The 23104-nt window shown below is 36.5% G+C and overlaps 2 protein-coding genes across 2 annotated transcripts in view; one reads left to right on the top strand and one right to left on the bottom strand.

Annotated features, from left to right (window-relative positions):
* Positions 1 to 5657, bottom strand: part of LOC150104704 (uncharacterized) — a 352800-nt gene extending 347143 nt beyond the window's left edge. Inside the window, exon 1 of the mRNA XM_090395291.1 lies at positions 5627 to 5657. The gene's annotated coding sequence lies outside the window, so the exon portion shown is untranslated. The remainder of the gene's footprint in view (positions 1 to 5626) is intronic.
* The window catches only part of LOC150104703 (allene oxide synthase-lipoxygenase protein-like), a 104072-nt gene extending 83227 nt beyond the window's left edge, over positions 1 to 20845 (top strand). The window contains exons 12-15 of the mRNA XM_090395285.1: positions 9903 to 9994; positions 10607 to 10786; positions 12571 to 12734; positions 20403 to 20845. Of these exons, the coding sequence (XP_090251411.1) occupies positions 9903 to 9994; positions 10607 to 10786; positions 12571 to 12734; positions 20403 to 20517 (551 nt within the window). The 3' untranslated portion in view covers positions 20518 to 20845. The remainder of the gene's footprint in view (positions 1 to 9902; positions 9995 to 10606; positions 10787 to 12570; positions 12735 to 20402) is intronic.
* The last annotated feature ends 2259 nt before the right edge of the window (positions 20846 to 23104 follow it).

The raw sequence follows: 23104 nt of genomic DNA, 5'->3' as shown, positions 1-23104 counted from the left end.
AAACATTCCATATTCATGATGTCACAATTCCTTATCTCTAACCCTCACCCACAATACCATACGTGAACCAAAACACACTACATGAAGTCACTGACAGATGTTCCCCCAGGGAAATCCCAAACATTCCATATTCATGATGTCACGATTCCTTATCTTATCTTGATCGTTCATAGTGTTCGACCAATGACGTCACGTTACCGCCGTCACATCCTCCACTATTTACCCAACTAATATTGGTTCATAGTGACCCCACTATAAGGAATCGTGACATCATGAGTATGGAATATTTGGAATTTCCCCCGGGGAACATCTGTCAGTGACGTTATTTTTCCGCCATAACATTCCCCACCAATTACTCTATCCCTATTTGGTTCATAGTAACCTCCCCCCTACTACTCATGTGTCTGTGTTTTCACTTGTGGCTCACTGGGGCTTATTTTTAATACGATTTTTGTATCTTTAAAAAGTACTATAATTTTGTTCCATAATTACTATAAAATAACATGCTCGCCAAACAACCTTGTGGTCTAGGGCGCACACAAGCTGTTTGTGTATGTGTGGTGAATATTAAGTGTCATATCAAATTAAACAAAAATGGTTTACTTTGATATGACACTTAATATTCACCACACATACACAAACAGCTTAATGGTGAATTCTGAGTGAAAAAAAATGGCGGCTCGCATTGTAGTCTCGCATGATGGTTGTTGTTGCGAAAAATGTTTTTTGATTTAAGTGGTGATTAGTGAGCTTTAGATATTGTGAATCTGCTTTGTTTGCGGAATACAAGGTAAGACTTTGACTTTTGATACAATTTTCTGGCACTAGCCTGAAAATTGTATCAAAATTGTACCTCTTTGCCATTGTAAATATTTTATACCTATTCAAGAATGGAGAATGTAAACGATATCAAAGACGCCATTCAACAGTTAAACAAAGATATGTCACTTGATATTCTCAAATTCCTCCTAAAGAAATTTGAAACAGATTATCCTGGTTGCTTGAATCTCTTCACTCAAGTAAATGACACTGAAGATGATGATTTGGACATTGAAGAGGACATTACACCTGTTCCACCTTCAAAGACTCCCCGACAGTTCGATTGTTCTCATGAAGAACATTCTAATAAAAGACGCAGAACATCGGAAGGTGGATTGGAAGTTGATGTAACAACTCAACAAATTCAGACCACCCAAGATAGAAAAGAAAAGGTCCCTCCAGTCATCCTTCGAGATAAAGACAAATGGACCTCAGTCTCAAGATCCCTAGGAGAACAAAATATCAATTTTTCCTGGGCAAGAAATACTGAAGAGGGTGTAGAGATTCACTCTACCACTGTTACTGATTATCGCTTCATGACGAAAATGCTTGACAACTCTAAATTGCCCTTCCACACATTTGCGCTAGCTAGCGAGAAGAACTTAAAAGTAGTTCTAAGAGGAGTGGCTGAGGGTATCACAACTGATGAGATCACAGCTGACCTCATCAATCAAGGATTGACTCCAACCAAAGTGAGTAGAATGTTGAGGTCAGATAAAACACCAATGCCACTGGTGTTGGTCGAAATCTCCAACACACAGAAAAGCATCTATGAAGTTACGGACATTTGTAAGCTTAAAATTACAACCGAACCTCTAAGGAAGAAGGCATCGGCAGGGCAGTGCCACAGATGCCAGAGGTTCGGGCATGCCCAAAAACTGTGCAGAGCTGCATATAGATGCCTAAAATGCGGTGAGGGTCACCAAACTAACTCCTGCACCAAACCCAGATCCACACCTACTTGTTGTGCCAACTGTAGAGGACCGCATCCCTTTAATTACAAGGGTTGCCTTTTCCATCCAAAAAACCGTGGATCAACAAGAACTAACCACGTTCCTACAAGCAATGACACAACACACAACCAAGCAGTTCGCCCTCCAGATCATAATACCTCACATTCAATAACACAGGAAGGCACTCGACCCTCATCCATGTCCAAATCATATGCGGAAGCGGTAAGAACCCAGAATTTTTCATCACAAGAGCGAACAAGCTCTAATCTCACATCAGCTTTAACTTCGTCACTTGCAACAATGCTGCATGAATTCAGCAAAGCAAACACCTCTCCATCCTCTAGAAAAAGATTCTATCTAGAAACCCAATCCATATTAACAGCTCTCTATAATGTTTAAAAAATTTAAACCAAATTCTCTCATGATAACAGAATGGAATGCCAATGACTTAACAAATAAAATTCTCTAGCTGCAAGAATTTGCAAAAAGATTCAATCCAGACATAATCTTGATCAGTGAGTCCCACCTCAGACCATCAAACAATCCAAAACTAAGAGGCTATATTTTATACAGGACAGACAGACTTAACTCTAGTGGAGGAGGCACAGCTATTTTTATCAAAAATTATTTAAGCCACAACGCACTGACTAACCCCCAAACTCTAAACCTTGAGGTGACAGGTGTGGAGATGCACACTAATAACGCAGGCAAACTCAAAAATCTATGCAGCGTACAACCCTCCCAGTATTCCACTACTGACAGCAGACTTAGACTCCATCCTCGGCTCCACGGATTCCATAATTATAGCAGGAGACCTAAACTCCAAACACACGGCCTGGTTCAGTTCGTCAATCAACTCCAAAGGCCGTACCTTATTCAACTATACGTTACTCAACTCATCAATAGTAGCTGGACCCACTGAGCCCACACACTATAGCCCATCAGGAAGTTCTGATGTATTAGACATAGTTATCCTCAGAAACATCAAATATTAATACCAGCTGGAGACAGTAGAAGAGCTTAACTCAGATCATAATCCCATCCTACTCAGGTTAGGACTTCAAGATCAGCTCTCTCCCCATTATTCTTTCATACCATGGGATAAGCTCTCTAAGGTTCTCCCGGTCCACATCGGTTCGCCCCCTGTCATTCGTAAAAAAGAAGAAATCAAGCTGTAAACAATTTAACTAGGCAAATCAACTCAGCAATAGCATCAGTCACTCAAATCACTGTCTTCCACGCTCCTAACTGGATCCCAGAAGAGATAATGGACCTGATCAGGGCCAAAAATAAGGCCAGAAAGCGATATCACAATACCAGAGCCCCCGCAGGACAAAGCAACCTTAAACACTTTGAACATACAGGTGCGAGAAGCCCTCCAGATCCACAGGAACTCCAAATGGGAAACCAAACTCAAAGAAATCAACCCAGAAGATAACTCCATGTGGAAGTTTGTAAAATCTCTTCGTACCAAAAGACAACCACTTTCCTCCTTTAAAGACCAATCTTGGAATTGCACACACAGATGAAGAAAAAGTAGAAGCTCTAATTGACAATCTGGAAAATCAATGCAGCCCATCTTATGCTAATTTAAATGTCAATCTTATTCACAAAGTTCATTGTAAAGTTAGAAATGCACTAAGTCAGCCTAAGGATGATTCAGAAACCATCACCCCCACATCACCAACAGAAATAATAAATATCATTTCTCATCTGAAGAATAAAAAGGTCCCCGGCCCTGACGGCATTACCAATAGAATAATAAAGCTACTCCCACGGAAAGCCATAATTCATCTAGTTAATATAACCAATTTCATTTTAAGATTCCAGTACTTTCCCACAGATTGGAAAATCGCGGACATTATACCTCTGAAAAGGCCTGGCAATAACCCACAACTTCCCCAAAGCTACAGGCCCATCAGTCTTCTTTCCTGTCTTGGCAAAGTAACAGAAAAGGTCATCCTATCAAGACTACAATCAGCAGTGGACCAACAGAAAATAATCCCAAATGAGCAATTTGGGTTTCGCAATGCTCACAACACGGTGCAACAAATTCACCGACTAACAGAACATATGACTCATGGTTTTAACTGGCACCTTCACACTGCTGCTGTGTTTTTGGATGTTGCCAGGGCCTTTGATAAGGTCTGGCATCAAGGCCTTATCTTCAAACTAATTGAAAACAATATCCCAATTAAACTAGTGAAACTCATATATTCATATATCAATGAAAGATACATGCAAGTAAAACTCAACGGAATTGTTTCTTCAAGGCGCAAAATTCTGGTGGGAGTACCTCAAGGTTCTCTTCTGGTCCCAATACTTTTCACAACTTACATGGCAGATATTCCTCTCAATCCAAGAACAACTACTACAGCCCTTTATGCCGACGACACCGCTATTCTAGCTAGATCACTGAGCCCTCACCTAGCAATCACTAGACTCCAAGGAAGTATCAATGAGCTAGAAAACTGGTTCACCAACTGGAGGATTCAAGTGAACCCCCTCAAAAGCTCAGCCATAATGTTTTCAAGAAGAAAAATCTGCAACAAAGAAGACATCCTGCTCTCTGGTCAAAAGATGCCATGGCAATCAGAGACCAAATATCTTGGGGTATTATTGGATAAGAAACTCCTTTTCAACAAACACATCAATCTCATTTGCTCCAAATCTTCCAAAGTCATAGCTCAGCTCTACCCATTGATCAACCGTAAGAGCAAATTGAACCTACATAATAAATTGCTTCTTTACCGTATGGTAATACGTCCAGTCATTACCTACGCCTCACCAGCATGGAGTCACACTTCAAGATCAAACATTTCAATATTACAGAGAATCCAAAATAAATGCCTTAGGATGATCCTGGATGCACCGTGGTTCGTCAGAAATTCACAGATTCACCGAGAAACCGGTACTCCATACATCTCCTCCCTTCTTCGTCAGAAAAATTCTTCGTGAAGTCAAGTTCACATTCAAACCCACTAATAGTACAAGCTGTCAATTACAACGAGACTGATTACTACAAACACAAAAAGACCGAAGGCTATTCTTCTCTCAACCGATCATAGCCAACACAACTGCCCTCAGAGGGCGAGCTTAATTGCTCACAAATCTCCCATTCCCAAACAACTCTCATTACAGATAAAGGGGAATATGAAAAGCACTAGTGCTTCACCCATCCTGTCAGTAACGTTATTGATATCGGAACAAAAATGGTGCAGCATGACTCTTGGAGATACAATGCGAAAGAAGAGTTGGAGGAAGAAATTAATTTTACTCACAGGAAGAAGTTAAGTATAGGAAGTAGTTATCGTTTATTCCCACTTAATTAAACGTGAATATAAATTATTCTATCCCTCAATATATAAACTTTCTCCATGACAAAGAGTACAAAAAAAAAAAAATGAAATAAATAAATCATTTTAAATCTGATAAAATATGAAGATGATTATAAATGAAGCCCACTCAAACCAGAATCACATAAGTATTCAATTTGGCTGACTAGTGTACTCCTATCCAACCGATTTACTTATCGCAATATACATATCAACTGTACAGAGGAATAATCAAGAGATAAATCTAGGTGCTAAGCCTAACTAGATGTTGGAAATGATCTACCTTCAAGGATATACCAGGAACTGATTAGGCCGAACCCATATCTTGAGACTTGGTTCAGAAATCAGTTGTTAATAAAGGAAACTCAGGCCACATAAAAAGCGTTTAAAACTGGAAAATAAAAAACGAATTCTGAACGTATATTGAAAAAACAAACTTCATTCAGATTTGACTACTTCTTTAGAAAATTTTTTACTGCATTTGTATTATTATCTTAATTAATGTATTTATTATCTTACCTTGCTAACAGCAAGCAAAAGAAGTGCCCGTAATCAATGTAAAATATTTTAATATTTTTAAAAATATTCTTATTTTCATTCACATTTAACATAAGAATGCCAAACGAATCTTTGTTTACACAGGAAGTAACTTTCACGCGTTGCTAGGAAACAAGCATTTATGCAGTTATGGCAATAAACACGCTACTGTATTTCTCTATACTTATTTTCGTATCATTTTGATATTACCGATAATTGATTTCGAATATTGCGCTTGTAATATGTAACAAAAAAGAAAAGAAAAAGAATGAAAGAAAACCTTTATTTATTTATATTATTTATTACCTTTATTATGTTGGTTTTTTAGAGGATGATGATAAATATAATAAGAATAATCATCAGCTGAATACGCAGATAATTAGGTAAATTTTTAATTGGCGATTAATTATCAGTTTTTGCTTTTTTTTCAATTCCTGTCTACAAATTTGTCTATAAAAATGCAAATAAATTAACGTAAAGTATAACATAACTAACGTAACGTATGAGGCGTAGAGGCCCGAAAAATTACCCATAGCCTATTGACGGTACTAATGGTGCTAACATAGGTTACCAATCTTTAATCAGTGAGATCAACACTAAAAAGTATAGAATAAGATGCGTTTACTCCGTGTGTTGAATCAGTAAGGCACTACTTCAATATTCTCAATTATGATATTCTGATCACGTTCGTGTTAATTTCCATCTGTTATTAGAACTGAAGCCTCGAAATGTTTGTGTGTATACGTCAGATGAGAGAAGTAATAAGCTGGCTTTTCTAGAGGTGCATACTAATACTGATATGGCTTTGAATATCTAAAAATTCTTGGGAGTAGGAGAAAGCGGAGGGGGGGGGGGGATTACTAGCAGCATATCCAGCACAGTCGTACGCTTTGGGCAACCTTGAATAATGAACAGGGAATTTGGAAAGTATTCACAAAATGAAACCCTTCATTTAAGCCTGTCTCTTTTATAATTTTAATTTATTATATTCGTGCTATTTTACCTGAATGAAATATTAGGGAGGAACAAATCGTAAAAGTCTTTTAACTTTTATTTTATATGCAGTATTTAACTGACAATTTCGTATTTAACTGAGTGATTTTATTTATAATTCAGAGAAAAATTTTCGATAATAAGTTAGCAATAATATAAGTTCTTTATGCAGTACTATCATGGTACTCTGTACACCCACTTGAAGATAACATATTAGTGAAAAATCATCATCAGATTCCCGATAAGTTTTTATTATAATTCAGAAATTGTGTGTGTGTGTGTGTGTGTGTGAATTATAATTGCTATTTAACTGATAATTCACATTTTTTTTCCTGTCCTATTTCTTGAGGGAAATGGTGGAGATGTTTTCCCCCCCCCCGAACTTTCCCCTCTGATTCTGCGACTGTTCTGGCGTAATGTTTACTTTGCTTACGCAGTGTCCCGTAGCTTAAACAATTAAGGCAGGACGCCAACAAAAGCTGTCGCGCAAGTTGTACGACATTTATTTATTTATTTTAATACTGCAAATAATCCCATACGGATATTTAAAGATTTCATGGCATTTCGACAGGAGGTCTCCTTGGAAAATTGGAGACTTTCGTCACTGCTTCCTGTCATATCGCAATCTCCGATATGTTGTGTTTACTTTAGCACTCCTGTATGCGTCTCTAATAATGAAAATGAATATGGAATTGCATTTTTGTAGTGCATAAGAAATTCCGGTCACACTTGACATCACTGATTTCTTCATGCTTCCTTCACTTATAAATAATTTTTCGACAGCGTATGTCCCTTATATAATTATCAGATAATATGAAATAATATTGTTCTTTACAGTATCTTTGAAGAAAATGGTCCATTATATTTATTTATGCACTTTTGGTCCATATTTGGAAAAAGGACTGGCGGATTCATCGTTTAGAAAGTTTCGAAAGAGAATATTGGGATGCTAAGCTACTATACGAAATGTTTAGGAATGCGTGCAAGAAATAAGGAGGGGTAGGTGGGAAGAACTGAGCAAGCAACCAGTCCCTGAACCTATTTTTGTAAGGGGCCTAATTAAAAGCATTTATAATTAAGTACGAGGAAGAATGGACGGCATTGTTGTATAGAGACGTAGGCCTTTCCCAACCATTTATCTCTCTATAAACGGGAAAAAAAAAAAAAAAAAATGTTTATTTATATCAGAATCTTTGTTTGGTAGAAATGTTGGTTTTAGCTAGTTAGTTTGTCAAACTAAGCAACTAACCCTGTCTTTACAACGACCTAGGACTCCATAAATCTGTGTAATTCTTATTTAGGTTTCTGATACCAAATTTAAGGTGTTTGTCCATGATAAAAAACAGTTTCCAATTAATATATGTTTGGTCTTTTCCTTTATTAGGAAGAGAGTAATAATTAATCGAAGGCCATATCCCTTGATGAACAATTTCTCGGAACATTTCCAGTACAAAGAAACGAAAGGAATTATTATGAGTAACAAGGATGGAAAGCAAAATCTCAAATGGCCTGCTTTAACTCATCTTAAACCATATGGCCTGGTGACGTTTCTGATTTTACAATATATGAAGATGCGTTATATTCGGCTTCAAAGAAACTCTGTGAAATCCAACCGTATGTGAGTCTACATAATATTAAAGACAAACAACTAGAATTCTGTCTAAAGACAATAGCCATTACCTACAAAAACACAGTTGCCTTTCTGATCTGACAATAGCTATTGAAAGTTTATTTTTCATTTGGTTAGACTATAATAAATTTAGTTTAATCCTTTATCCAAGTGTGAGCAAACAAAGTTTGTGCCTGAAAATATCTTCAGGACTGGGGTAAGGTAGTACAACACCGGGAAACTCGTAGCAAAGGTGGCCCAAGCTAACATCACTCCTATCTCAGTATCTCCCATAATGCAAAACACATCTCCTTGCGGAAGGGAAGGGCCACTACCCAAACTAGTTTCGACTTTTATTGAGTTCTCTTCAGTGAGAGCCAGGCCCGGAGGTGGAGATACCAGGCAGAAGCAATGGAGAGGTTATCTTTACCTATAGGAGTTGCCAAAAGGTGTACCAGCTTTGTGAGCAAACAAAGTTTGCTTTGTTTGCTCACACTTGGATAAAGGATTAAACTAAATTTATTACATATCCATACTTGAATCCTCCAAGGAGTTCAAAGACTCATTGAGGAAGGGCACCGTCTCCACCAACTATAGCAAACCACAACACCATCTTCTGCCCACCACCACTAGTTGAAAGTTTATTTTTCACTAGGTTAGACTATAATAAATTTAGTTTAATCCTTTATCCCAGTGATAGCAAACAAAGTTTGCGCCTGAAAATATATTCAGGACTGAATATAGTGTTGTACTATCTTACCTGGGTAAGTAAGATAGTACAACAGGTACTATCTTGCTTACCCAGGCAACTCGTAGCAAAGGTGAACCAAGCTAACATCACTCCTATCTCAGTATCTCCCAAAATGCAAAACACATCTCCTTGCGGATATGTATACTGTTATGCATTAAGGTAAGGGCCACTACCCAGACTAGTTTCGACTTTTGATACCAAAATTTAAAGAGTTGGGTTAAACTAAATTAAAGGATTAAACTAAATTTATTATAGTCTAACCAAGTGAAAAATAAACTTCCAACATCTTTCTCTAAATCCAGAGTAATTTAATAAAAAGGTGGCACACCTTTTGGCAACTCCTATAGGTAAAGATGACCACTCCATTGCTTCTGCCTGGTATCTCCACCTCTGGGCCTGGCTCCCACTGAAGAGACCTCAATAAAGGTCGAAACTATTCTGGGTAGTGGCCCTTCCCTTAATGCATAACATTATACATATCCGCAAGGAGATGTGTTTTGCATTATGGGAGATACAGAGATAGGAGTGATGTTAGCTTGGTCCACCTTTGCTACGAGTTGCCCTACCTTACCTTAGTTACCTTATCCCAGTCCTGAAGATATTTTCAGGCGGAAACTTTGTTTGCTCATACTTGGGTAAAGGATTAAACTAAATTTATTATTAGTGACAACAGCTAATAAGCAACTGTTCGCTAACTCGAAACAATCGGGATTGAATTACCGTTTATTGTATGAATTTATTCCCAAATTTTTAGTTCCATGTTAATTCATTAGGTAATATCTTGTTAGCTAAACGATTAGGTGAACATTGAAAATTACACTAGCTAGTGAATGTTACCCGCTAAAATGATTAACTGTTCTGCCTCATGATTTCATATTTTTTTAAGAAAAAAAATTTTCTTTCAGACTCTGACGAGAAGATTGCTCACGATTATGAGTTGCACCGGTGGAGAGAGGAACTGGTGAAAGAAAGAGAACTGGGAGGTGTCGGTCTAAAGGTACGAATTAAAATAGCTGATATCAAATGTATAAAAATATAAAAGATATACATCGAATTCGCTAATCATTTATTTTGCTATGAAACAGTCTGTTACTAATAATAATTTGTAGAACAGTTCCTTTACGTAGATTTCCATACACTGCTTTAAGGAAAAAAAAAAAGTTACCAATAATTCATTTAAACTGCATTTAAATTTAATTATTTAATTATATTTTTATCCTTCTATGAGTAATATTTTTCCCTTACACATTTCCCTTAAACTTCCAAGAATCATTCTGTTTAAAACAAATCTAAACATCTTAAGTCAGTTAAAAAGTAATAATAATAATTTTTGGAAACATGATTCGAGTACACTTTGTAACTTTACTCAATAATATGCACTGCTTCAGTTTTTAATAGCTAATTTCATTATATTTCCAAGTGCTTAAAGTAATTTCGATATCATTCTGTGATATGATTTGATTCTTCACCTTCACTTAATGCAATTGTAACTGAACTTTCAAATTATGTGGCTTATCTCCTGCATATTGCGGTGATTACATTCTTCTTGATATAATTCCTGAATTGGAAGACTTCAGTTACTTATTATATTTGTTATGCTTTCCTTCAGGGCGTACCAGGTCAAGAGGATGATAAATTCACTTCAGTGGAGGAGATCATCGATACAGTGACCGTCATAATCAGCACATGCAGCGTTGGACATGCTGCTGCCAACTTCCAGCAATACGATGAATATGGTTTTCCCCCAAATTACGCTGGAATATTGTCGGAAGATATTCCGAGAGATAAGGTAAGCGGCAGTTGTTTTTTTTTTTTTTTTTTTTAATCGAACAGATGTTAGAAAGAAATAAAAACTGCAACCTTAGACCGTTTCAAGTCACTTTATACTACGATCACTATTTATAAATGGCGTATTGTATGTCATGGTTACTGAGAATTTTTTTAATTTTATTTTATTTATTTATTTATTTTAGAGAAGAAAATATTAGCTCATAGGCCTGAGATTGGCTGCAAATATCTATAAAAGATTCCGCATTCCATCGATAGCATTCCTTCCAATCAACCGCATCACAGTGACAAAGCAATATTTCATTACTAATTGAACTCATGCAAAAAATAGTATGTTAAAAACAAATTTATTACTGAAGTAAACATATAAATAAAGAACACATTCATTAAGTTAGTTATTTAGAAGATTAGCGTGACACTGTCTATACGACTCAGGAGGGGGATTCTTGGTATTAAGCAAAACTGAGAAGTATGCAAACCATTTAGTATTAAAATTTTTGTATTTGAGAAACAAAAGTAGGCCACTTTCAATATCTAATTGCTTTTTTAAAAGGACCTAAGTTGCTGTGCTCTACCTTCTGCGCTATTTAAAAGCTTGGGATAAACATAATAGAAGTTATTGAAGCATCTATCAAACAAATAAAACATTACAAAGAAATAAAATATTAGTTTAACGATTCTGGTATCTGTGAAAGAGACTACGATATTTTATGAAGAATCTGGAGGGAAAGAAATGAATAAATAAATAAAAAATCCCAATTTTTCTCCAAACTCAATAATCAGTGGTCTCCCGCCTTGAATCAAGTGTTTTATTTCTAAGCCATCACTCAGATTGATTGCATCAATGGCAGCACTGGCAAAATCATACGAAAAGTGAAGTATGAGGAAGGAACTTGACATTTTTAGCCTTGGAGAATGTTTGAGTAGAGTTAATCTAAGATAGTATGGTCTATCAGAATGAGATTGGAAAGATCAGAAAAAGAAGTATTTGTAGCAAGATATCAGGAAGAACCAGAGGAAGACCAAGATCAAGTTGCTCATTGATTCAGCCAGAAGTGCCCTAGAAGACAAATATAAGATCACGCAATATTCGAGTGCTGCAAAGCAGAATAATTCGGAGGAAAATTGTTGATAGGAGATTAAGTTTGCATCATTACTAATCTCCTCCCAACTATTTTTCTTGAGGAAACATGTCAGGAATTTGATGAGGAGTATGACGGCTCTCTCTTTCTCTCATATGAATACACATAAGAACAGACACCAAGATGACGAAAAACGACACTTCTTGTCTAATCTGCGCATAGGGAAGCATTCCAAACGCCTGGTTAAAAAATAGAAGAAAAACCTGAAGATACTGCAGAGGAATTTTTTCTCTATTCGAACTTCATCTTCATAGCATTGTTTTCCTCAGCCTCCATATGCATGTCTTTATTTGGATACTCTTCCACCATGAAGATGCTTCATGCTAAATCGAAAGCAAGGCTAGAAAGAGACATAAGTCGCTTTCTAGCAGTGACTTGCAATCACTCGATGCTATGGAACCGCGAAAAAGACAAAATATGTTCCCCTACTCATTTGGTGGTATACACGCAAATTAAAAATAATCCTAAAAGTCGGTTTCCTTGTTTGAAATCGGAGATAGGATACCAGTTACGTTAATATTTTAAAATTATTATAAATATTTCAGCTCTATAAATTATCAACTGAAGCCAAGTGTATGTTTGTGTGTGCGCGCAGGCATTTGCACTATTGCTATAATTAACCTCAGGTGGTCTTGTTTTACAGGCACCTAGAACAGAGCAAGACATCGTGGCAGTGCTACCAAATAAAGAAACCACATTAGACATTATGCTAATTACTAAACTATTAAGCCAGAAGGGCACCAAATCTCTAGGAGACTTCGAGGTGCAATACATGTACGACCCTGTGTGCATAGCTGCAGCCCAAGAGTAAGTATTTGTTTATCGCCCTTTCTCTTCTTAAATTTCATTGAGACATTTAAAAACTCGTTTTGTGTTTCTGCAGTTTGTACTATAGCATAAATATATCGTCAGTACATTCAACCTTATAAGAGTTATAAGAGTAATTGGAAAACGAATTTAATCGGTTTAAAAATGGCAGCTGGGAATCGGTGAATACCACCGTTTACCTCTGAGCATCAGATGTCAGAGTGATCAGGATATAATGACGTTAAGAGACACAGATATTCTTTAAACAGAAATCCTCCATATTCAGGTTGCTTTAGTATTATTATTCATGAACTCTCTTTGAATATTATAGCATATAAAGAAATCCTGTGTAAATAGGTTTTTATTATTATTCACAAGTCTTCTTTGATGTCATGACTGTATGAACAAGGCTAGAAAGAGACATAAATCGCTTTCTAACCTCGTTCATACAGTAATGACACAAAACAGACCATACAGACTATCCACTCGTATAGAAAAAAAAAAAAAATCAGCTAACTCCTATTTGTTCCCGTATAGGGAGTAGGCGGGGCCGTTTACCCACTCGTAATACTGCGATAAAATGTTAACTTAACTGGTGGTGTAACTGTGGCATATATTACTTTCATTATACTGAACATGAATGAAGTAAAAAAAAAAAGAAGTAAGTATGCCATTCCCAAAACTTGTTTAAATGTTACGGCGATTCCTACCTGTGCCATAAACGTGAAAGGTGCATCTACACCTAAGAACTAAGAAGTTCCGGAAATTTCGGAGTTCTGAGATGCCGCCCTATATACCGACAGTGCGAATATGACAACCCGCAATGCAGATAGAATGATAAAGTGTAAAAAAATAGGCAAAAATCCCTTGGTAACTAATCAAAAGAAACACCGTAAGATGAATGTAATTTACAGCAGGTGTTCAAAATCAATTCCGTCGCAAGCCACATAGCCGTCTCATTATTAATAGTCCTACGCACTCGAAAGTTCACGTCTGATGTCTAACGGCATGTTAAAACGTTCCTGCAATTCCTCAACATTCCCCAACGGAGTAGAATACACCAGTGATTTGAAATGGCTCCACAAATATTTTAGGCCAGAACTGTCTCGACTAATCTATCTTTCAGAAAACGTTTGTTCAATACACCCTTGGACTTCACAAATGAAGTATGGCGGAGCCACGTCATGGATATTTCTCCTTTACTTCAAGGAAACGTCAGTCAACATTAGATTTCTACCATGCTTTGCAAGAGGTCACCTTAGTATGGAGACAAAGGTCCTGTATAAGCCTGTCATATCTACCTGAATGAAAACTATACAGTACGTAGATTTTAACTGGCTCGGCTATAATCGCTATGATAACTGAAAATCCCATCTCGACTGAACATCGCCTCGTCTATGAAAAGCACATAACAGACAAATCATCGATTCCGGGAACACTGTTGTAGAAATCACTGACAAAATAGCAACCGATGACGATGATCGTCTGGTAAAAGTGCTTGAACCTGTTGGAAATGATACGAAGGAAGTCGATTTTCATGCAGTATCCTCCATGCCACTTCTTGGAAGACACCACCCTCTTCCACTACAATTCTCTGTATTAGTGCGTGTCAGTGCCTCTAGACATACTGATTTTTCCTCAGTGTTCGGTTCGCCGTTCAGTTTCCCGCCCCCGCCCCCCCATTTCGCGGTTCAGAAACTGCGCTACACTCACAGAAGAGGTGATAAAAACGAGTAAACGTTGGAGTGCACAGAATTCGATTAGCAAAAGGCACTTCTCTTTTGCATTTCCGTTAGCACATCCATAATGAAAGTGCTTATCGGGTGATTCAGTAAACATGAATTTCCCCCTCCGTTTCGAAACACCGGGGTATAACACTGAGAAAGGCTGAAACAAACAGCAACTTCCACTTACTAAGGACATCCTGTCAGACTGAAATCAGCTCCAGACGCATTTTTTGTGTTATTCTGGTTTACAATCCTGTGATGCGTTAATTTCTTTCTGCCTGCTTTGCATGTTGTCGGTGTTCATGCTGCAACTTTCAAGTGCTATCTCGGAAATACCAGAGTTTGGTTCTAGAAACCTGACATTTCCTTATTGGGATCTTTTCGTTAATGGTTTTGAGTCGATACTTGCAGTGTGGAATCAGCTTGTAATGATTCATATAAAGGGCAGCTGTTAAACGGGCTATAACGCTCCAAACCTATGTTAAGGAGGCACGAGGTAATATTCAACAACTTACTTCCCCAATTTATACCTCAGTTTTTTGTAAAGTGTATGTCATAGTACAGTGCTTGCAGTGTCTCTGACATTTATTCAAGAAAGTCAAATTAAATTTAAATGTTAAGTTTAACATGTTTTACCATTTCTGTTTACAAAATAATATAAAATGTGTTGTTGTTGTTTTTGTTGTTGTTGTTATGTTCCATCGAGTTTTCGACTCCTGGTGATTCTATGAACATACATTCTCCATTCATATCTGTCCCTGGCCATATCTTTCAGAATTTCCAAGTACATTCCAGTTGCTTCTTTAACTCCATCCACCCATCTAATTCATGGTCTTCCTCTTCTCCTGCTTCCATTAACTTTACCAAGCATCATCATCATCTCCAGACTGTCATTTACTCGCACAATATGTCTGAAGTATGACAATTTTTGCTTGATAATCATAGCTTCGATGGAGTAATCTGGCTTTATTCTGTCTATCACTGATTTTTAAACCTTAAGTCTACCATTGAAATTTAGACCGCGCGGTTAGCCTAGTGGCTTTGCGCTTCGCAACCATATGCCTGGGGAAGGGGTGTCCCAGGTTCGATTCCCGTTGTAGACGTGAGGAATTTGAGGATCTTCCTCAGGCATAGCCAAGTTAGCCGGTCTTGGGCGCGGTCAGTAGGGTTTTTTCCGCCAGTTTATCTGGCGTTTTTCATCCCGCAAACAGGCAAACCGGCCCCATGAACATACGCTTCTACAGTCAAGAATATATCCCCCCCCCCAGCGGCAGACCAGGCGACGGGTCGGTTGGGAGCAGTACTAACAAGAAGTCGCATCTAAAAGTAACACGCGGACCCTGCATGGGAAGCGGGAATAACGAGTAGTAGAAGAAGAAGAAGAAGTCTATCATTGAAATTTAAGACTTAAAGTTTCCTTTGCAGTCCATGGTATTCTTAGTAATCGTCTCCAAACCCATAATTCAAATGCATCTATCTTCCTTCTTTCACAATGTAAAAGTATCAATCCGTAAATTTAATTCCCGAATTATTACTGCGTAAATTACGAGTAAATATATTAAATTCGGATACAATTTCTATACAATAAAATTAATTTAACTTCTAACCGTTTTATGAAATTTAAGACTTTCATCGAGACAGTAATACAGTATTAACGACATAGGTACAAATAAAATAAAGTTGTCACATTTGGTATTTTAAACATACTTTTATGAAAGATGCAATTTCCGTTATTCGCATATGAAGAGTGCAGCGATATGAGGGGGAAAAATAATAAACTCTTCACTTAATTTATTTAAGTGATGTGACAAATGTGGTGAGTCCTGTTTTAATGCAAAAGTGAATAGTATTAATGCAAAAATGAATAAAACAATATTTCCTCCTGAAATTTTAATTCATTTCCTTAAAAATAACGAAATTAACAAGTTTTTGGTCTTTGCGAGTCTCTGCATCTGCATTAAAATTATATTCATCTACGCCGAATATTTTGAGAATGAAAAAAAAAAAAAAAACTACTTTACGGCTATTAATGCATCTTTTACTTAAAGAATGTGGTGTAATCAAGCGATATGAAGGAAGAATACAGAAGTTTTATTATTATTATATTATTTTTTATTTTTCTTAACCAAGGGAGGAGTTATGTTTAGAACGATAGTCTGGCAAGTAAAACTGAAGCATCTTCTGAGGAATATATATATAAAAAAAAAAAATGAATGAACTTATTATTACTACGTAGCACCTCCAGGGATCCAAAGACTCATCGAGAGAGGTCACTTACTCTACAACTCTCTGTCTCCATCACTCAATCCACCAACTACAACGAACCCAACTACCCATCATCATCATCTACACCAATGCCATCTACCGCCTATCATCGCCACTGATATTTTCCAGACAATCACAAACAACTGATATTTTCCAGACAATCTTCAGCCTTTTGGCTAGAGAGCGGATACGCTGACCACTAGGCCAACCAGGCCCGTACACTTTCATGTGTTTCCACTAAATGTCTAATATCACTCCTCATTTCATATTTAATTTGAATAACTGTTTCATCAAATGTTGCATGCCGACAGTTTCACTCTGTTAATTCAGCAGTCTCGCTACCTTTCGTTCTGCCATATACTGAAGTTTTTCTCATTTCATTAATTTTATATACTTTTTTGTATATTTTTGAATTGATTTGTCATGTGATCCAGAAACCCTACTCAAGAGACCAAACATGGAGCTTTCTCAAACCACTTCTGGCCTCCACTAAGGTACCGCAGCCTATTGGTTGGAAAATGGATGTGATAACCACTTGGCCAACCAGATAGCTGAGTTCTCTTGCAAAGGCTGTTTCATTAGAATAAATACATCTGGGACAGCCTTTGCAAGAGAACTCAGCTGTCTTTGAGACACTTTTTCAATTGCAGCCAATGACTACAACTTCTATATAACAGAAAAAAAAAATACTGCATGTCTCTTCATCCCTGGGGTACATCTGAACAGACAGCTAAAGTTCTCCTTAAATATAGTATTCATGCCGCTTTCGAAATGACACTTCTAGATAGTAACTTCCATCTGTTCTCTGAAAGATATGAGCCTCATCCTCTTGTACATTATTATGGAGTATATATAAGGTTTCTCTGCAACTTAGCCCACTTTAGACTGATTGTAAATCTGTTAACATTTATTCTGAAGAACAAGAATTATGTTCAAAATCTGTTTGGCAAGTCAGGATTGGAAGATCATGCTCTGGATACTCCTTCTAAATGGAAGAAGGCAACTGTGCTACTTAACCGAATAAATTTTTTCTGCAGTTTGTTTTAAATGTTTCTACAAATATTATTTGCAGAAACCTATTACATTTATAGTATGGATTCTTTAATTATTGAATTTTCGAAATAAAATGATTGATATCGGCATTTTAATTGCGAGAGGGAAATTAAGGTGATTTTTACATACTTTTAATATTAATATGAATTAGAACAGCACTTGGACCTGTGAGGTCCTATATTCGGTCGTAACGGAAGGTAAGCGTTTATGTATATGAGGATAATCACCCGCTCACCGCAAATTCATTTTTGAGGCCACCGTAGCTACCTTATATAGATTTGCATGGATAGAGCAATTTTCAAAATCATTTTGAGGTCTAAAGCCATTTTTGAAGTACTTTATAAGACTGCTTCCGAAAAAGTGCTTTAGAAATAAATATCACGTTATTTTCATCCGGGTTCAGATACTGACTGAATGACTTTACTCAGAGGAAAGGGGCGGGAGGGGGTTTGACGTCATGGGGAAAACCAAATATTTTTCTAAGCATATCCTACAAAAGCATCCAACACAAAGATTTAAAAAAAAATGGGCCATAGAATTGAGCTATGGATATTATAATCAGTACTCATCAAACCAGCTGGAAATACCTTGAAAAATAACGGTTAGTCAGTAGCATAATTTTTAAATTTTAGAAATACACTGTTCTTCTCTCATACACATATAGTGAATATTCTTGTTACTAGGTGGCAGTTCAAGTTACTCTTCGGATTCCGCGTGTCACACATATCTAATCAATGTTGCAGCAAATATAACAGGATTCGTCGCTGGATAATATTGTTTTAGAACTTCCTGTATATTTATTAGTTGAGCGTATCTGTCATTAACACGGAACTGCGTTTCTTTGATTGAAACATAACACTATATTTTTAATATCATGAAGAGCGACTACAAGCAAATATGAGCAGCTGTGTGTCATGGGCACACAGCAAGTTGTATTTGCTTGTAGCCATACCTTAGCTGTATCAGCGTCAGTGAATTTAATACAATGATAGGAATGCAGTTGGGGATGTATGTAGTCTTGCAACAAATTTATAACAAAAAAAAATCGTTAACACGAGGATTTTGATTATTAGATTTCTATTTTGATGACATTCAAATTCACTAGATTGTATTCAGTCCACAACCCTTCCCACTGGAGAATGGTTGGAGGTCAGTGTTTATGATATTGCTTATAGGAAATCTTGAAACTGGATTAATTTGAGTACTATAATTTGTCCAGTGATTGAGAATAATGGAGTGTACTGTCATCAGTAATTTACTGATGGTTTACTGACAGTAAGCCTACAGATAGGATTTGAAGTTCGTGAGAGGTCATTAATACCATTACTGTACTTCAGTAGTCATAGAAAAATCCATGAGAGGAAACTATCCACCAAGACTGGTTAAATCCATGTTGGCAATCCAAGATTAATTGGTAGGCCTCCGCGTATTAAAGAAGTTGGCCATTAATGACCGTCTCCATTATTTTCAAGAGGAATGCGGTGACGACAACTGAATGATAGCTGATTTGATCGCTGACTTTTATCTCCTTTTAGGGACATGTTATTGGATAAAGGTGTTCTTTTGTGTTGTTAGACAGAAGCTAAATAAAATAACCGCTTGTGTAGAGGATACAGAATGAATGTCAGTTCTGGAACAAATGATTTTTACTATCTATCCTATATTCTAATATACGCGCACGCGTAGACCTACACTTTTTACCGTGTAGGCATTCGTAACCGAATTCCTACGGAATAGGTTGGTTACTCCTTATTCCTGAAGGTATCCTATGACTGTACCTGTGTGGTCACGGGGCCGGATTGCCTGCTGTCCATGCCAAAGACCGGCTAACACTTCCTCTGGCTGAGGGGAGAGAGAGAGAGAGAGACCATTTGGGTGGGTGATCTTGTGCTATTTTTCCAAGCCCAAATCACATAAAATATTTCTGTATATTAAACAATATTTTAATTCTAGGCTTACTTTTCATATATTTTCAAATTCTAATGCTAAACTTCCATTACATTTTCTTGCTGAAACAAGGTTTGATACATGAGTTTGAAATCCGAAGGATTCTAGGATTCCATCACGCTACTGTCATAATTGTTTTAAATTAAAGCCATACATCTCACTTAATCCCATCCTGCAGTGTTAATTAGTGTAACCAGAAATTGGAAATTTTGCTTTCAAAAGTGCATTTTACTTAGCCAGAGCATTTAAAATGGCAACAGATTTTTATTTACAGAAACACGACTTAATTTATTAAACATGAAACTCAGAAGAAAAGTTTATCATGAGATAATTATATATTAGAATATGGTAAAAAACACATTAAAGTATCAAAAAAAAATCAGTAGTTATCGATTTTTTGTTGTATGTATCGTTTAAAAAATACAGAAGTAAAAACAGCTTATGGACTGCGTTGAATATCAGTGAATTATAATTTTAGGAGAGAATAACTCAAGATGTTCCAAGGAACATTGCAGGTGTTTGAACGTTAGTCATATTCAGTATGTATTATGTATGGATATATATATATATATATACTCGTACACCAGGAATATGTTTAAATTTTATATTAGTTTGTATTTGTGTGCATTACTTAACTTAATCGTCCACCACTTTACGTTTTACTTCATCTTTACAGATTCCGGGAAGAACTTCTCAAAATCAGTGAGATTATAAAGAAAAGAAGTCGCACACAAGATATGCCCTATCCTTGGCTAGATCCTGAATTTATTCCGAATTCAATCAGTATCTGAAGGAAAATAAAAAACCATCTCATATTCATAATTTAAGAGAAATATATCTGTAAATGGAACAATCATTTAGAAAAATTGAGTCTCCCTGCTCATATTTATAATGAACCATGTTTTTTATTATTATTTTTTTTTAAATTTCATTTTATGCGTTTGTTGCCAGAAAGCAATGAAGGGCTCTCATGTGTAAAAGAATTCGTTCATATATTATCAAATATACACGTATTATATATTGTAGGTGATAATCCAATGTTAATTTAAATGTTATTCATATTCAATCCTTGCTAATGTAAATTATTCCAAATCATCAAATAAATTTCGAACATACCTAGATATTAGTTATTCCATTTCTTTTTCACCAAAACATAATTGAAAGGGATTTCTTTATATCCATCCATATAGAAAAATATGCACGAGAAGAACAAAAATTAATTATCTAATGTCATTTTCATTATGAAATTTTTAAAATTTTATTAAAGGATCAAAATGGTGTAAGGGTAAAACAAAAATCTTTTTACCGTCTAGTTGTACTTACCTTTCTGCAACAATTCTCATTTATTCTCCTTATATTCAAAAGACAGACCGATCCTTAATACTGACTCGGTGAAAATGATAAAACAAAACTGATTGGCGTTTGCGGGAATGATTCTTTAAAATGCAGTGTTCAGCAGTTATTCAGAAATTGTATAGATTATGTGTTCACTACTGTTTTCACACTCATTTTACGCGCTATTTTCTTGAAAACTTTAGTTCTTAAAATAATTTGCCAATTCTGTTGATATGGTACATATCTGATGACTACTTCAAGATGTTATTCTAGTCCATTCCCAGTTAAAGTCATGAACATGGATCATGTTATCAGCGGTTATGAGGATGAAGTTTTGGGTATTTGAAAAGTAGCGCGCAAGAAGGTGCTGACATTCATTTGTGAGCCAATAACATAGTTACCACTTTAGATAGGTGATATAGAAGTCAGTTTTCCTATTGTGTGCACTGTACATGCTGTTCATATTTTCCAATGTGAAAGACATCGCTGAGTCTTAGTGGCAATGTCGCTAATGGTTGCAGTTTGATTCATGTTAAATTAATATACTCTTAACCAAATTCAAGAAAATTGTACACTGCTACAATATATATGGACCAAGAAGAAAATGTTATTCATATAGCAAAGTACAGCCCACACGTTTCTTAGAAGTATCCTAAGAAACTTCTTCCTTTCCATATTCAATACTCGTAAATTCTGTTGTTAGTGTAGTACTGGCCCTGCTTCCATTGCACCAGATGAAAGCAGGCCGAGTACCAGAAATTCCCATTTAAGCACGTATGACAATCCACATGGAAGTAAAAAGCAATTTTCAATGTCATTTTTCTATTATCTGATGCCGATGACTAGCCAATTGTGCCACATATCTTCTAGGGCCTTTTAATAAGTGACATTTATGCTGCATATTTCTAAATTTAATTACCATTCCACATTGAGAATGCACCTCCCTAAACATACATAAAATAGTACAACAATAATGTAAGATAAAAAAATGACAATTCCTCAAAGGGAGTAGCAAAAGCTGCATTAGCTCTAACTTTCTGCAGACTAATGAGCAACTAGTCTCCATACTTCAAGCTACTGGTAGTTAATTCATTTTCGTATGATGATACAGCGGCCGTGAGTCCCTTTTACGGGAGGTACGGCACCATCTTATTCCCCCCCCCCCAAATTTTATCCAGGATCGGAACCGGCATAGCCTGACGAATCAGGCCTATGGCTGGATCAGTATTCCTGACTGTAATCCGTGTGTGTTTACAGGGCCGGTTTGCGGGATAAAAAATCCCAGATAAACTGGCGGGAAAAAAACCTGCTATCAACGCCCAAGACCGGCTAACTTAGCTATGGCAGATCCTTAATCTCCTCACGTCATCGACGGGAATCGAACCTAGTACACTCCTTCCCCAGGCATATGGTTGCGAAGCACAAAGCTACTGGTAATATTGCTATATTGATTCCTATAGATAATACGGATAGGATAAATCAATATTGATTTCTACTATCAGTACTATCTTTATCTTGATATAAACCTATACTATTATACCATTTATCTATAATATTAGTGTTATTGATGGCGGCAGTTGTCTGCCTGAAATGGAAGGACAACTGCCGCCATGTTGTGGTTCTAAATTCTAATACTCGTATTATTGTCTGTCATACTGTTAGTTCTGAGACCGGTTATGTTGAGTTAAGGAAGAATTGCTTGGTATTTTTAACATATATATATATATATATATAGAGAGAGAGAGAGAGAGAGTATGGAAAAAATTTGTTTCAAGCCAGGCTGGCCCCCCCTAGTGAATAGCGCTTCCGCACTTGGACAAATATGCCATTTCAGGCATACATTGAAATGGCTTGAAATTGTTCAATATTTAGATTTCCATGTCAAATATACTAAATGAATTTCATGTAGTGTGGAGAAAATAGAATGAATTCATAGGATGTATAGCAGTAATACATCCTATGAATTTGCATTACTGCTGTACACTGCTAGGAAAGAAGTCAACAGACTCCATAGTGTGAGAAACAAGCAGTCATGGCCCACAC

The sequence above is a fragment of the Typopeltis vanoorti genome, chromosome 7 (genome assembly GCF_054136105.1).
Source record: "Typopeltis vanoorti isolate ZY-2024b chromosome 7, IOZ_Tvanoo_1.0, whole genome shotgun sequence".
Taxonomy (NCBI): Eukaryota; Metazoa; Arthropoda; class Arachnida; order Uropygi; family Thelyphonidae; genus Typopeltis; species Typopeltis vanoorti.
This window is presented reverse-complemented; position numbering and strand designations above follow the sequence as displayed.